The sequence below is a fragment of the Megalops cyprinoides genome, chromosome 14 (genome assembly GCF_013368585.1).
Source record: "Megalops cyprinoides isolate fMegCyp1 chromosome 14, fMegCyp1.pri, whole genome shotgun sequence".
NCBI lineage: Eukaryota > Metazoa > Chordata > Actinopteri > Elopiformes > Megalopidae > Megalops > Megalops cyprinoides.
In genome coordinates, this window is record NC_050596.1 from 33918955 (window position 1) to 33934791 (window position 15837).

Sequence of the window (15837 nt, forward strand, 5' to 3'; positions counted from 1 at the left end):
CCTTAATTTGACAACAGATAGTGACAGCAACATAAGGAAACTGCCAATTTGTCCACTTCAGATGGATCTGGTCAGTGGGAACTGTCATGCAGTGAAGGGAAGACTTTGAGAACATCATTTAGGCACAGCAGTGGTTTTCCATTAATGAATACATGCAGTGAGATGACAGCTCCTCTGAGGAGACACAAAAACATGTTTTTCTGCTTGATTCCCACTTTCAGCTTGTCTAGATGTGCCACACAAACATACGCACAGAAAAACAAGCCAGCACACACATACACACTCAAGCGTGCACACATACACATACACACACACACACACACACACTCACACACACACACACACACACACACACACACACACACACACACACACACTCACACACACACACACACACACAAACAACATGCACTCATGTTTCTGACCTTTAAATATATACACAGGAACACAAGCACGCGCACAGGTACCGTACACAAACACAGGTACATACACACAGGTACCGTACACAAACACATGTACATACACACAGACAAAAGTCACATAATTTGTTGTTCACAGACGTGTATGACCACACAGAAAGGCTAAACATGATACGCAAACACTCTGAAATACACATGCTAGCGCAAACATGGGAACTCCTGAATGTAGCCTGCATCTCTATGTCATAAATCAACACAGACAGTCAGTCAAAGCCGTTCTGAAAGCACTGAAAGTCATTTGGTTGACATCAGGAGTCTCCTTGCACTGGTGATTTATGGGGGCTGTTAGAGCGAATTACCCCCTCATTTTGATGAGAGAAACTACAGCGCTTGCCTGAAGTTCCCAATCAGACAGATCTGACACCTCTCTCCCCACTAATTAAAAAGCTCTTAATACTTCAGAATTCCTTCCATGAGAAAACAGCTCTTTCCTCCACAGTAATGCCTCCATTCTCCACCAGGCTGTGTCCCAGAGGAAGGACAGTAATTTAGAGTGTAGAGGGCAAGCAAGAGAAATTAGTGTGTGTGTGTGTGTGTGTGTGTGTGTGTGTGTGTGTGTGTGTGTGCGTGCGCATGCGTGTGTGTACACGCGCGTGTATGTACATGCATCCATGTGTGTGTGTGTGTGCGCGCGTGTGTGTGTGCGTGCGCGCGCATGTGTGTACATGCATTCATGTGTGTGTGCATGTGTGTGTGTATGCGTATGAACATGTGTATATGTGCGCAAACATGCATGTATCTGTGTGTGTATGTGTGTGTGCATCTGTTTGTGTTTCTGTCAGAGAGAATGTATTTTTCTTACAAGTCTTTAAAATGTTCCTGTGTTAATTGGATAATTACAGAGTAGGACAAAGATGTACAAAATCCTCCAGAAATAACAGAGTCCACTTACATATGATCTCAACAGCACTGATAGTTGCTGAGTTTAAGCTTCCCCTCCAGTAGAATAAACAGTATATTCTTACACTGCAGTGGAAATGGTCCCTTCCTCTCTTTAAAATACAGAGAAACAGTTGACTCCTTCCTCACAATAGACCATCATAATAACAGACAGGCACTTCTTTCTCTAATGAATCCTTAATTCATTAACTTCAAGTACACTTCTTCTAACTTGAGTCTGACCTTCATGTTGACCTTTGCAGTCCCGTGATATTAATTTGATAAAAAATAACCCAGAGCATACATAAAGTACATGTAGACAATTTTGAGACTCATCTGTGAGTCTAAATGAATTGCAAAAAAAAGGTGGAGGAGGAGGAGGAGGAGGAGGAGGACAAAGAGGATGCTCATTAAAGCTAAAGGGATGAAAGAGGCTGTCCTCTGGGAAGAGAGCTGACCTTCTCAATACCCTCATACTCAAGTGGTTTTAATCACATCAACTCCAATGAGGAAAAACACTGCTCCGACTCGTGCAGAAGTCAGCGTGTAACTGTGGCTGCCAGGCCTGAGAAGAGGCTGTGACCACCACAGTGACCTACAGCGACCTTCCACGCTCGCTAGACAGCCAGGATCATTCAGGTTTCCGTCTGTTTAAACAAACATCTCTCTGTGTGAGCAGGGCCATCATGCAGCTACCAGCTGAGAGGCATCGGCAGAATTAGTCAGAATTCGGGAAGGAGCTCACCATATACATCATACTCTCCATAACAGTGTGAGCCACTCCATATGAACCCTCCTAATTCTAATGATATCAGCTCTTCCAGCAGCCAGACTCAGACTCCCCTGTATGCAGTAATATGAGTATGCTGCTGTTATTACATTCAGCTCCAGATGTTCCCCCAGATCTCTCTGCTACAGGCAGAAGCCCAAATAAGCCTGACAGGGAGAATCACAAACACAGTGCAATGCAAAGTTAATGGCAAATCATTTATTTAACAATCACTTTAAGTGAAGAAATGGCATAGTGTAGTCTGGTAATATCCTTAAAGACAGAGAGTGCCATAAAGCATTTCCAGTGACATCACTGAGTCCTAACTGTGAATGACTTAGGGGTGAGCCAATAAAATTGAATTTATCTCCTGCCAGAAGCAGACTGTAGCACAGGCCAAACACTGTTAAGATCAGGTAGGATCAGGTATTGTTTTCCACAATGAGTCATTTTACATTTCACTTCATTTGCTCACTTTGCTTAACTTTAATTTGCACGCCTGTGTGCTATGCTCAGGCCTGGGACTGAGGCTGAAAATGGCCTCTGTCTTTTTCAATATTATTTTAAATTAAACTGATTGGATTCCTTTTATATATTTCTGCCAGATGCTACACAGAGGATCAGTGAGTGCTCAGAGTATTTTGACTGCCTTTCTGTGTTAGAGCTCAGACACACTGTAATGGCGGGGCAGATAAGAACAGTTTGATGATATTCTTCTGCTCCAGACATGCTAATTGGAGAGAGTGGGGGAAGGACTGCAGTGTCAGCATGTTGCTGAATAAATCATGGGTAAATGAGAGGAGCAGTAAATTGCAGGGTCGGCGGTGGCCATTTTTCACCACAGAGCGGGAGACGAGGCAGCCGTTGTTTCTTAGACAATAGCATGTTTAAGCGTCACGTGAGCTGCAGGGTAATACGTCCTGCAGGTAGCAGGAGTATTCACACAGCGAGTATCTGTGTTAGAGCCGGCACACTCGGGCGCAGGGGCAGAGTGAAGCTCAGCCCGGCTCCTCTCTGCCGCAGGGTCTCCCCGTCTCACCTCTCCCAGGCACCCTGCGGTTTGTCAGCATCAGCAAGCTCATTCTGATGAGGTCAGAGGAAGGATCCTCTAATGGGCACACGCTTCGTTATGGTGCACTCTGTGGCCTGTACGGCAGAAACGGTGTGGATCAGAGGGCTGAATGTGTATCACTATTGCACTCATGCAGGAGTGTGGAGGAACTGTCAGCCCCAAAAACAGGGATGCATGAAGGTGAAAAGGTAAAAAAAAGAATGAATAAGTTCACTGCTTGTGGCAAAAATTGTGAGCTGTGAATGAAGCAGTGCTCAAAAGCGGGTTCTGAGTTTGAGTATTTCCCCAGTGTGTTCTGTGAACATTTTGACTGGACCATTTCACTCACTCGGGTCTGCTGACTCCTCAGGGGGGCTGTTAGGGACAGGGCCATGTGGGGGGGGGGGTGTACATGCTGGAGAATATAGCGAACAGAATGGAGTCTTGCTGTGTGCGGAAAGTCTGTCTCGACATCGATGAATTAGTGTCTCCCAAAGCAGTCTGTCACTCTCTGGCACAGATGGACACATGCATCAAACACGCTGACGGCTGAGACACCCGTGCCAAAGAGGCTGAAACCTGAACACTGTCACCTGTGCTAAAGAGGCTGAAACCTGAATACTGTCACCTGTGCTAAAGAGGCTGAAACCTGAATACTGTCACCTGTGCTAAAGAGGCTGAAACCTGAATACTGTCACCTGTGCCAAAGAGGCTGAAACCTGAATACTGTCACCTGTGCCAAAGAGGCTGAAACCTGAATACTGTCACCTGTGCTAAAGAGGCTGAAACCTGAATACTGTCACCCGTGCCAAAGAGGCTGAAACCTGAATACTGTCACCTGTGCTAAAGAGGCTGAAACCTGAATACTGTCACCTGTGCCAAAAGCACTGACGCTGTGCACGTGAATATTGTCACCATCACCCCGAAACACTGGCCTCTACAAAACAACTTTGTTTCACCATGCAGGTTCGTGGGACAGGCGTTGAGATTAAATGTGACTGTGATTGTGTGAGGGAGAGAAATGTGGACGTTGTGTTGGCCTCAGTTTCCCCAGGGATCAGTGAGTGAGTCCCATGACTGTACTGTTAGCTGCATTTAAAGCACGTGTTGGGGGAAAGGTACAAAATAATTATTCCCCACTATGAAAATACAGTACAGTCTAGTGAGTGAGCTGAATTCACAAAGATGGATTAGACACAAGAGCAGTTTAAAGATACTGGGAGAGTTGCTGTTTAAATATGCACAGGGGCAAAGCTCCATTCTGCAACCTTGGGTTGATCATAGTAATATGAGTTTTGGTATTTCACGAAATAACGTGATGTGCTATGATTTCATGATATGATTTTGTGACAATTTATTGAACTCTATGCCTTGCCCTCACAAGCATGCTTTTCAAAGCTGGGCCACCAGCCAGTCAGATTAACCCATTCGGGGAGTTTGTCTGAAAAGCAGTGTAAAATGACAGGTTACAGATAGGAAAGGTGTGAGGTGTGCATCAGTTCTTCACTAATTTTCATATTAATGTCTGATATCCTAACCATCCAGTCAAACAGCTGATAGAGATAAGAATGCTCGGGTGCGGAATAGTATGTTGGCTGTGATTTCCCTGCATTAAGCAGCTTCCATCTAGCTTGCCCTCCTGCTTTCAGCCTCTCTTGCCCTTGAATGGCCTCTCCACTCTGCCAATCAGTACACAGATTGTGGGAAATGGGTGGTGGCTCTGAGGGAATGCCTCCAAAACGTGGATCTGGAGTTTCTGTGGTTTTGGACTGGGATTCAAAGGGCGCACAGGTAGGAGTTTTAGCTGTTGAAATAGCTTAAGTAGCCTAAACAATCAACCAACTAAAACTTATTTGTTATATAACCCGTTTTCAGTTTTATTCAAAAGCACTGCCACAGAGGCAGAGCACAGGAAGGCCTTTCGGTGGTGGATGTAGTTCACTGAGGCCAGGGCTCAGGGTCTGATGACTCACGCTCTGAGCAGCATTATAAATGCAGCAGTTAAAAAAGCCTCTTCCTCAAAATATCATGTGACCAAACCCGTACACTCCCAAACCATTTCAGCAAGGAAAGGGAGTGGACGTGAAGTTTCACTATTGCACCAGAAATTACAAATCTTGGATAAATCCCTTATTTTACTGGTTGTGCAATACTATAATTTGCTCAACATGCATAAATTCTTTATATTCCATTATTGTCATTTAGCAGACATTCGTATCCAAAGCAAATTACATATGTTACAGTTTTTAGGTGTTATCCATTTATACAGTTAGATATTTACTGAGGCAACTGTGGGTTAATTACCTTGCCCAAGGGTACAGCAGCAATGTCCCAGCAGGGAATCAAACTGGCAACCTTTTAGTTACAAGGCTTGCACCTTACTACTGTGCTACAATGCTGCCCCTACAGTCAATTATGTCAGTATTTTCTACAGATTTTCTTGTTTAGGAGAACCAGGGTCATTCAAAGTGAAACAAATTGGTGTTTCAGGAACAGAAAGAAGCCATTCATACGCATAGTGATATACTAACACTCGCTGACAGTGATAGATGGACACTAGAATAGTTGCTAAAAAAAACAGGTTCAAAAATAACCACAGAACTGAATCTACACCTCCATCACCCATCTCAAATGAACGTGTGCATCATGAGCTGCACAAAGCTGATATTTATGGTAGGGCTGTCACTCATAAACCATGTGTAACCAAGGCCAGCACGTAACAACAACACATCACCTGGTGTAAAGTGCACAAAACCTGGACTCCTGAGCCGAGGAACAACATAATATGGTCTGATGAGTCATCTTTCACTCTTTTTTCCCTGTATCTGAATGGCCTTAAGTTTAGACAAACAAAGCCTTCAACCCTCACTGCCTGTTCCTGACTCAAATATGTTGGTGCTCTGCTATGGTATGGGCAGCCATCTCATGGGAGTCACTGGGTCTGATTATTACACCACATGGTAGAATTACAATCACAAATGTAAAGGCATTTTAGGCAGTCTGGTGCATGCTGTGGTACGAAAACATTTTTTCCTCAAGATGTGCCCGTAGTCTAAGACAGTAAGACCCTCCTACACACTGCTAAATGGATTAAAGTGGTTTACTGTGGTTTTGTGACCACCACCATAAGCCAAACAGCAAAAACGGTCCCTCAGCGCTTCTGGCAACTTCTGCCTGCAGCTACATTTAGCATCCCGTTCCTGAGTCAGTGAATGCACTTTCACATGTTGCAATTTAACATAAATTCATACATAAAACTAGAATAATTTAGTTTTGGATTCCAGTTTAGTTTAGGTGCATTTGCAGGGACTGCGTCACAAGCACCATGTATGTGTTGTTATCAGCCCCTGCTTGTGTGGTTGAGGTACATTTCAGTGTTCTGTATTTCAGTGTTTTACTCATATCTTGTTTGCAGGTCCCTCTGGATAAGAGCATCTTCCAAATGTCGAAATGTAACGCAAATGCTTTCTCGAGCGGATGATAATGTCGTGACAGATAAATGTTAAAAATAGGTGTAAATATTTTGGAGAGGGGCAGGCGGGGATGTTTTAATTGGAGCACACGCTGCATTTCACACAATAGAACTTCCTGCAATGAGCGTGTCCGAGCTCTCGCTGTCCTCCGCTGAGGAATTAATGAGCACCGTGGAGCCCTTTTCTCTCAGGGAGATGCCTGACAAGCTCTTTTTAAGCGGACCAGAGGTCTGCGCCATGTCCTTTTGTGCAGTCAGCAAACATCATCACCTTTCAGAGCTGGTGCGTTATTATCCATGATCCCTGTCATGATGGAGATAAGAATAAAATGCTAATGATTTGGAAAGGAGATGATATGAGAGACCAGACCACAGAGGCAGGAGGGTGCAGCTGTAATTGTGCTGAAATCGGGGAACCCTCAGGTCCAAAGCAGAATGCCACCAATGTTAACCATTGCACTGCTGGTGCTCCTCTGAGGCAGGGAGGATACCTGTAGGATAGAACTGAAGAAACCTGAAAATGTGTAATTTAGACATTACAGGTGAAGTTGTGTGAGACAGCTGGAGTGTTATACACTACAGCTGGTTCAGGTGGGTTATAGAGTAGATGATTTTTGTATTGATACTACTGTTCATCTAACCTTATGATGTGCACTGGTCTCTGAGTGTCTGCTTCATCAGTCAATGTAAATGGGATTGTGGAAGTTTTTCCTAAAGGTTATCCTTCATTCAAATTGTTAAAAGTGTTATAAGTACAGTTAAATATTATTTTTACTGATTATTGTCATTTTTGTAAGCTCTCCTCTGTGCAGTAGTTGGGCAGGGTTTTGTTGTTGTTTGTTTATTTGTTTATTCATGTTTTTTGGCATTTTTGTCAAAAATGTAATCTTATAAACCAAGAAGAATTCTGGGAACAATGTAAATATCTGTGATATTCTACTGCTAAATCAAATTGACAAAGAGGATTTCACTCAAAGATCAGCTTTTTTTTTGCGTTTTTTTTGTAAACTTTTTCATCCCTCCTTCCTGGGCCTCTTTCCTTGAGCAATTGCAGTGTCAGAGAATTTCTCTGTCAGAGAAAATCGGATTTAATGAGCAGGACAGATTGATTGAAGGCACCATTTCAAATTAAGAAAAACAGTCGGGATTTGGGGCCTGGTTTGCAGTGCTGCTGCAGTTGGTTCAGGTGAAAGTGTTCTGGAAGTTTCATCGATTTATTCCTGGAGCTGTCTGGTGGTGCAGAGGAACTTTCTGCTGGTTTCTGCATGCATCATAAACCCTTACAAAAGCCCTTAATGGCAGCATTCATCACACGAGCCCTTGATCATTACAGTCCTTTCAGAAGTCTCCCTTGCCTGCCTCCCACATTGCCCTCTCTGAGCAGTGCCGACCTGAGCCTGGCCTGTCAGCGTGCAAAATCTAAAAGTCAAATAGGAATCAATAAGATATGTTAAAAGCATGTTCTTAGATCAATGATTCATCAGCGATATTCAGAGGATTATGTGCCGAGCCCACCGCTCCTCAGTCAGAGAGATATTGTTGTGTCCTGGAAGGCAGTAATTTTGTTTCATTTCAATGGTTCCAAATGGCCTGCTAAATACAAACAATTGATATGAAATTGGTTCCTCTCCCCTGCATATTTGCCTTTCAGGCTCCATACAGCAGGGTATTGATGCTGAAATATCAGGCAGACCTCAGAGCCGGTCTCTCAGAGCTCCTGCCTCTCTCGTAATTGGACCACTCCCACCTCACACTCCCCACGAAACACATTGAAGTTTAATTGTAACCGTGGAAACGTAGCTGTAACATAGCTCTCAACATCGTATGTGATTTTCCCACAAATGATTTCATGCACAGGGTGTTTGTGTAACAGAATGTTCCTAACCTTACTGTGGATTCAGCTAATGGGCAAAAGATGGGATTATAACATGCAGATTGTCATCACAGGATATAAAAAATCTTGCACAAGAAGACAGCCATGTACAAAATTAAATCTGTCATGGTATTTGCCTGACAGACTGTTTATATTGATGTGGTTACAAATTAATTTTAAAAAATGTAAGATATTATATGTTTCTGCAGATCCTGCCAGTGCAGATATATTTCAGTGCTACAGCAGTTTAGTCGCTGTGGGTGAACAGTTCAGCAGAGGTTGCTGCTGTTAGTTCAGATGTAATTCATTCAGGTCGGTACTTAGATCTGTTGAATTGTGCAAGTTATCAAGGACATCAACCAATCACACAAACGGGTCTCATCTATTTGCATGTGCTCATTATGTAATTTATAATCGTGTTAAGAGCCTGAGCAGCAGATTTTCTGTAGTCTAATTGAAAGTGAAACAGCTAATGCGTAGAGACCGTCTGCGTGATTTAGAGTTGCTTCATGTGTCTCTCTTTGAGATGAAGCTGCTGCTGCTGCTCTTTACCTCTCACATGGCCAGAGTGGTTCTAAATAGATGAGAAGAATTAGCGCACCTCTGACTCAGAAAGGTACCTGTGCTAGCGTGTCAAAACATGTCCTCGTTGAAAGCCGATTGGCTGGTTCCCACCCCCCTGCAGACATGCATGGATGCAGGCAGAGGAGCGCAGAGGCGAGAGGATCAGACGGTAATGACGGTTCCAGCACTGCTGGGCCTGTCACTTCTCTGTGTGGGGCACGGAACACCCACAGAGAGGAGGGGGAGCCAGGCCCGGCAGGGTCCAACTGAACAGGTTTCACACAGAGACTCTCGCAGCCCCTGCTTTGATCACACAACCATGGCAACAGAGCATGAAATTGGGTATTTACATCTTATTTTGGGTGATGATGGGCTACTGCAGCCCTCCAGAAAAACAGAACCACTGGAAACGATCAGCTTCTTTTCATCGCTAAAGCGCTATGTCTGATCGCATGAGATGCACCTCCTGTTTGATCCATTAGAATAAATGAAAGTCACTCCACAGGGTAGAAGGGAGCGTATAATGGGATCAAATTTGGTCACATTTTCACTGAGACATGACTGCAGGCGAAAGAACAAGGTGAAGCCTCTCAGCATCAAATGGACAATCATACAAAGTACCTGAAATAAAGGAGCTCAGTGATGAGCTGTTGAGTTTACAGGCAGCAGCACATGGCGCATGGTTTGATTTAGAGGTCAGTGGTGCATGGTGCGAGTTTACACAGAGCGGTGCATGGTGCATGGTTCGAGTTTACACACAGCGGTGCATGGTGCATGGTTCGAGTTTACACACAGCGGTGCATGTGCATGGTTCGAGTTTACACACAGCGGTGCATGGTGCATGGTTCAAGTTTACACACAGTGGTGCATGGTGCATGGTTCAAGTTTACACACAGTGGTGCATGGTGCATGGTTCGAGTTTACACACAGTGGTGCATGGTGCATGGTGCATGGTGGTGTGTGATGTCCCTGACTGACAGCCCTCCCCTCTCTCTCGCTGCTGCAGCGGTGACGTGTGTGGGTGAGGACGATGAGCCTGTGGATGTGACGGAGTGTCTGCAGCAGGTGGGCAGCGTGCCGCCCCGGGTCCGACCATGCCGAGTGCCCTGCAGGGATGACTGCACCCTCAGCAGCTGGTCCAAATTCACAGAGTGCTCTGGCTGTGGGGGCTGGAGGAGCCGAAAACGCTCCCTCACAGGTAAGGCGCTGCACCCACACCTGGGAGTGCAGGTAAATACACTCACACCTGACTCCTGGACCTAAATATATATGAATACCACATGCTCACCTGGGAATGCAGGTAAATATGCCCACCCCATTACTGCATTCACACCTGGGAATGTAGGTATTATCATGCACTCACACCCAATTACTGTACCCTCACCTGGGAGTGCAGGTATCTAATACACCCACACCTGAAACTGCACCCTCTGCTGAGAACGCAGAACTGCCTCTCGCAGTAAATGTGTCCAGCTGTGAGGCTGCAGGTAATGCGCTGCGTCCAGCTGTAATTACGCTGCAGGTAATGCGCTGCGTCCAGCTGTAATTACGCTGCAGGTAATGCGCTGCGTCCAGCTGTGAGGCTGCAGGTAATGCGCTGCATCCAGCTGTAATTACGCTGCAGGTAATGCGCTGCGTCCAGCTGTAATTACGCTGCAGGTAATGCGCTGCGTCCAGCTGTGAGGCTGCAGGTAATGCGCTGCGTCCAGCTGTGAGGCTGCAGGTAATGCGCTGCGTCCAGCTGTAATTACGCTGCAGGTAATGCGCTGCCTCCAGCTGTAATTACGCTGCAGGTAACAGTGATGCAGCCTCCATGCTGTCGTTTGCTGGTGATACACTGCTCAGCTGCACTCTGCTGACTGCACCCACATGTGTTGTTAGCTGCTGTCTGCAGACGTGGCTGGGCTCGCTGTCAGGGCTCCTCGCCAGCTCTTTCCAATCACTCTAATCCTTTCATTTCAATTTACATGACAAGCCCTTCAGCTCAATTACATGTGTGGCTCCTACACGGGGCCTGATACCATTTGTCCTCATAAATATTTGATCTGTTGCCTGTAGGCCTGAGCACATTTTTTCTGTCTTCATCCGTAATGCTTCAGACTTAAGACTTAAATTAGCCCAGCTTGTATGGCCGATTCTGTGGAATCCCACATGCAGGCTGCAGCATTAGGCCAGATCACATCGCTAATTACATGTCCTGGTGCGAGCTTCCAGGTTTCTTCCATTGTGACGCTCCTAAAAGGAGTTAGCACAGGCTGTGCGTGTGTGTTAAGTTTTTCAATCATTCAGATGAAAGTCTGCTGGGCTGATGTGAAAAACTGGAATAATTAGGTGATCTGACACATACAGCGGCCCCTGCTGTTTTCACACTGTAGGGTTTTACCATGTGCCTCACACAACCGCGAACAGCTATAGGCTGAAAGTGACAATGAGCTGCTGCAGTGTGAGATTCATACTGCACACCATAGATTTATAATTGCATACCGACACCATGCACACCATGTTTTTAAAATGACATCTGTTATATGTGTATAAATGGTCAGAGAGAGCACAGTCTGAGTGTCATATATGGCGTGGAACCTGAGTGTGTATTGGTGGAGAGTATGGGGCGGAGTCTGAGTGTGTATTGGTGGAGTGTATGGGGCGGAGTCTGAGTGTGTTGTTGGAGTGTATGGGGCGGAGTCTGAGTGTGTATTGGTGGAGTGTATGGGGCGGAGTCTGAGTGTGTATTGGTGGAGTGTATGGGGCGGAGTCTGAGTGTGTATTGGTGGAGTGTATGGGGCGGAGTCTGAGTGTGTGTTGGTGGAGTGTATGGGGCGGAGTCTGAGTGTGTGTTGGTGGAGTGTATGGGGCGGAGTCTGAGTGTGTTGGTGGAGTGTATGTGGCGGAGTCTGAGTGTGTATTGGTGGAGTGTATGGGGCGGAGTCTGAGTGTGTATTGGTGGAGTGTATGGGGCGGAGTCTGAGTGTGTGTTGGTGGAGTGTATGGGGCGGAGTCTGAGTGTGTATTGGTGGAGTTTATGGGACGGAGTCTGAGTGTGTATTGGTGGAGTTTATGGGGCGGAGTCTGAGTGTGTATTGGTGGAGTTTATGGGGCGGGGTCTGAGTGTGTATTGGTGGAGTTTATGGGGCGGGGTCTGAGTGTGTATTGGTGGAGTGTACGGGGCGGAGTCTGAGTGTGTTGGTGGAGTGTATGGGGCGGAGTACCGTATATACATGGCATGACTCTGGAGAGGCTGACAGTGTCTTCATTAACCATATCTCTCCCCTGCAGGTTCGCAGCTCGAATGCTCCCGTGGAGAGTTGTTTTTCATTTGACAGTAATTTCCATATTCACATATTACCTGCTGGGAACAACTCTGAGAGCAGATGAGAGAGCTTTGTTTGTGAGAGAGTGACTAAGTGAGCTTTACTTCACAATGCTTGAATTCCTTAAAACGCCCCCCGATGCACAGGTTCAGCTCTGAACAGAGACAGTTTCTTCCACAGGTTCATCTGTGAACAGAGAGAGTTTCTGACCTGTATTTGATACTCTGTGAAGCTGGATTAGCATCACACCACTGAGCCAGGCCAGCGAGTGTGCTCTGCTGGGAGAATAGGTAGGATAGTGAAGATCTAACTCTGAGATTATTTAGGTTTGTACAGCCTAATTACTGATAAGAAAGTGGTTTAATTAATAAAATAAAATTATTAGCTACAATCCAAATGAACATTGAATAGTCAATGCAAGGAGAAAGAAATGGAAATAAGTTGGAATGATGAGTAAATGTAAATGAGGATAAATATCACAGTGGACTAACACAGATGAAGAGTAATGTGACTATGAAAGCAAAGAGGGAGAGATTTAAAACAGGACCGTAAGAGAAGGAAAGAGAGAAAATCAATGTGTTTGAGTTTGGAGCAGGGATTTCAACTGTAAGTCAAACTACAAGAAATCATAAAATCAGAATGATAGTTTTGACTTATGACAATAGGTTAATAGGCGATGGGTTAGTTTGCACAATTCAGTTAGCCAGATATAAAGCCCTAACCTGACAGTCCATGAATGAATCCATCTCTTGGGAGGGCCAGCTGTTTGCCGGGCTGTGAAAGGGAAGTCAGAGCGAGGGTGTGTCTGTTCAGCAAGGCGAGCTGCTGGCAGAGTGATGCTCTGTAGCTCCTGCTGCATCTGAGCCCTGGTACTCCACATGGGCTCACAGTTTGGTCATTGGTTAAAAACTCGCACCTCCAATCTGGGGTCGATATTGTGTAATAATGGGTACAGGACTCCCCATCGTCCTGTGGTTGTCTGCTGTCTGGCGCCCCCTGCTGGATGACCCCCTTCTGAAGCAGCGGACACTGCGGGGGGGAGATGTGGGGTGCACAGACAGCTGAGCACCAGCACATCTGCTTCAGAAAGGAAGCGTGATGCAGGTGGGGTGTCATGTCGGATGGTGCAGTGCTGTTATATGGTCTGAAAGGGTGAGAAATCACACAGAGCAGGACCCCACCGCCCACCCCCAAGTGCAGTTCTGTCTGTGTTACACCTCTGCTCTGCTTCCCAGACACCCTGGTGCCTTTGCTTTCTGCTTTGACTCTCTCAGCGCCGCTCTGACTCTCTCAGCGCCGCTCTGACTCTCTCAGCGCCGCTCTGACTCTCCCAGCGCCGCTCTGACTCTCCCAGCGCCGCTCTGACTCTCCCAGCGCCTCTCTGACTCTCCCAGTGACGCTCTGACTCTCCCAGTGCTGTGAGTGAGGCAGTGTATGGATAACCAGCCCTCATCCCGAAACCATCCAAAAGCAAATGAGCCAGTCCCAAAAGCAAATGAGCCAGTCCCAAGCTAGAGAGAGGATGAGTGCTGGGCAGGGCTAGCAGGGGACGGGGCTAGCAGGGGACGGGGCTAGCAGGGGACGGGGCTAGCGGGGGACGGGGCTAGCGGGGGACGGGGCTAGCAGGGGACGGGGCTAGCAGGGGACGGGGCTAGCGGGTGACGGGGCTAGCGGGGGGCAGAGCTAGCGGGTGACGGGGCTAGCGGGTGACGGGGCTAGAGGGGGACGGGGCTAGCAGGGGACAGGTCTAGCAGGGGGCAGAGCTAGCGGGGGCAGGGCTAGCAGGTGATGGGGCTAGTGGGGGGCGGGGCTAGTGGGGGGCAGGGGGGGGGGGGGCAGCGTGTGCAGTCAGCCACTGCAGAGCTCCAGTAACAGATGGCAGTGAGCACAGGGCTGCAGTCAGACTGCGCTAAGACTGCAGTGTGATGCATGTGTGTGCTCCTCCCGCACCGACAGCTGCCATCTGCTCTGCTCACCAGCCCCGTGCTGCGCTGCTCAGAAAGCCCTGTCCCTGATCTGGGATCAGCAGGCACCCACTAAAGTAATCATGGTTTGGTCAGCATGCTGCTGCACCTATACACTGCTTACCTGATGGGGGATTCAGCCCTCCTTAACTGTATAATTAATTTAAGCATGATGTGTCTTCTTGTTCCTTATCTTCGTGATATCCTCCATTAGGGGGAAGGCTGAGTGTCTGATTATTTTTATTTTCAACCATGTAAACACCAATCCATTACTTAGATCAGAAAAAGGAGGAAATTTTCAGTTTTATTCTTTCTACCAAAGTTCTTAAGAGGAGCCAAGAGGACAAAAGACTGAATGAGATGATTAATTGTCCTCCTGGAGGGTGTGAGTGGGTGAGTCTGCAGCACTCATCATTACACAGAGAGCTGGAACCGTTCGGCGGCGGGGGGGGGGGGGGGGGGGGGGGTGTTGTCTGGGTTGGATGAGCACTGTGTGTTTGATTTTGTGAATGTGACAGATAGGTGGCGCTGTCACAGTGGCAGTGCTCACAGGGCAGAGCTCCTCTCGGGCCCCACAGCTCTCCTGACTGCGTCAGCACAGAACACACTCCCGCCCACAGAACGCACTCCCGCCCACAGAACACACTCCCGCCCACAGAACGCACTCCCGCCCACAGAACGCACTCCCACCCACAGAACGCACTCCTGCCCACAGAACGCACTCCGAGAGGCTGCGTCACTTGCACTCAAATGAAATGGACAGCAGCCTGAACGCAGCCTGACCAGAGCGACTAACAGCCACTCAAACACTGATCTTTACAGTGTGAAATGTGTTCACCTGTCCCTCATTAGCCTAATGGGATTTAGTCAGCATGGAGAGCCCTGCTGGGCCGGGGGGGGTCTGGGGAGGGGGGGTCCGGGGGGGAGGAGAGAGACTACCCTGTGACACTGGGAGAAAAGGGCATCTCAGCCAGTCTGTGCCCGTTACCCTACTTCTGTGGCCTCTAGTGTGCCAGTCTGTGATATAATCTCTTAACACAGTACAGCCTTTAGAAGCACGTCTTTGTGTGTGGGAGAATCTCTTAAATAGTACAGCTTTACAAATATACAGAGTAGCTTTTAAAAGCACATCTATGCTCTCACAGCTGTAATGGATCTATTTGGAGCATCACAAACTTTATGGGTGCCATAAATAGATGCATTCAATATTTCATGAACAAGTGTCATTTGGTGGTTTTAATTAGTAAGCAGAGATATTGTGCTGGCCTTTCAGATTGTGTTGGGAGACTTTTCTTTACATATAAAACTAAGTATGATCAGAGAAAAAGGAAGTTGGAAACAGAATTGTTGCGCAGAAGATATGTAAATGTTTCCCATGCAAAATATGATTTCAGTGAGCTTTACATTTCACATCTGTTTGTGAAATTCCTGATTGGTGCAGACAATAGCTACTCACTGCAGCAATTACACGTAATTTT

General features: G+C 46.8%; 1 protein-coding gene across 1 annotated transcript in view; it reads left to right on the forward strand.

Annotated features, from left to right (window-relative positions):
• LOC118788758 (thrombospondin type-1 domain-containing protein 7B-like) overlaps nucleotides 1-15837 on the forward strand; it is a 221818-nt gene that overhangs the window by 177282 nt on the left and 28699 nt on the right. Inside the window, exon 16 of the mRNA XM_036544791.1 lies at nucleotides 10094-10285. Within this exon, the coding sequence (XP_036400684.1) occupies nucleotides 10094-10285 (192 nt within the window). The remainder of the gene's footprint in view (nucleotides 1-10093; nucleotides 10286-15837) is intronic.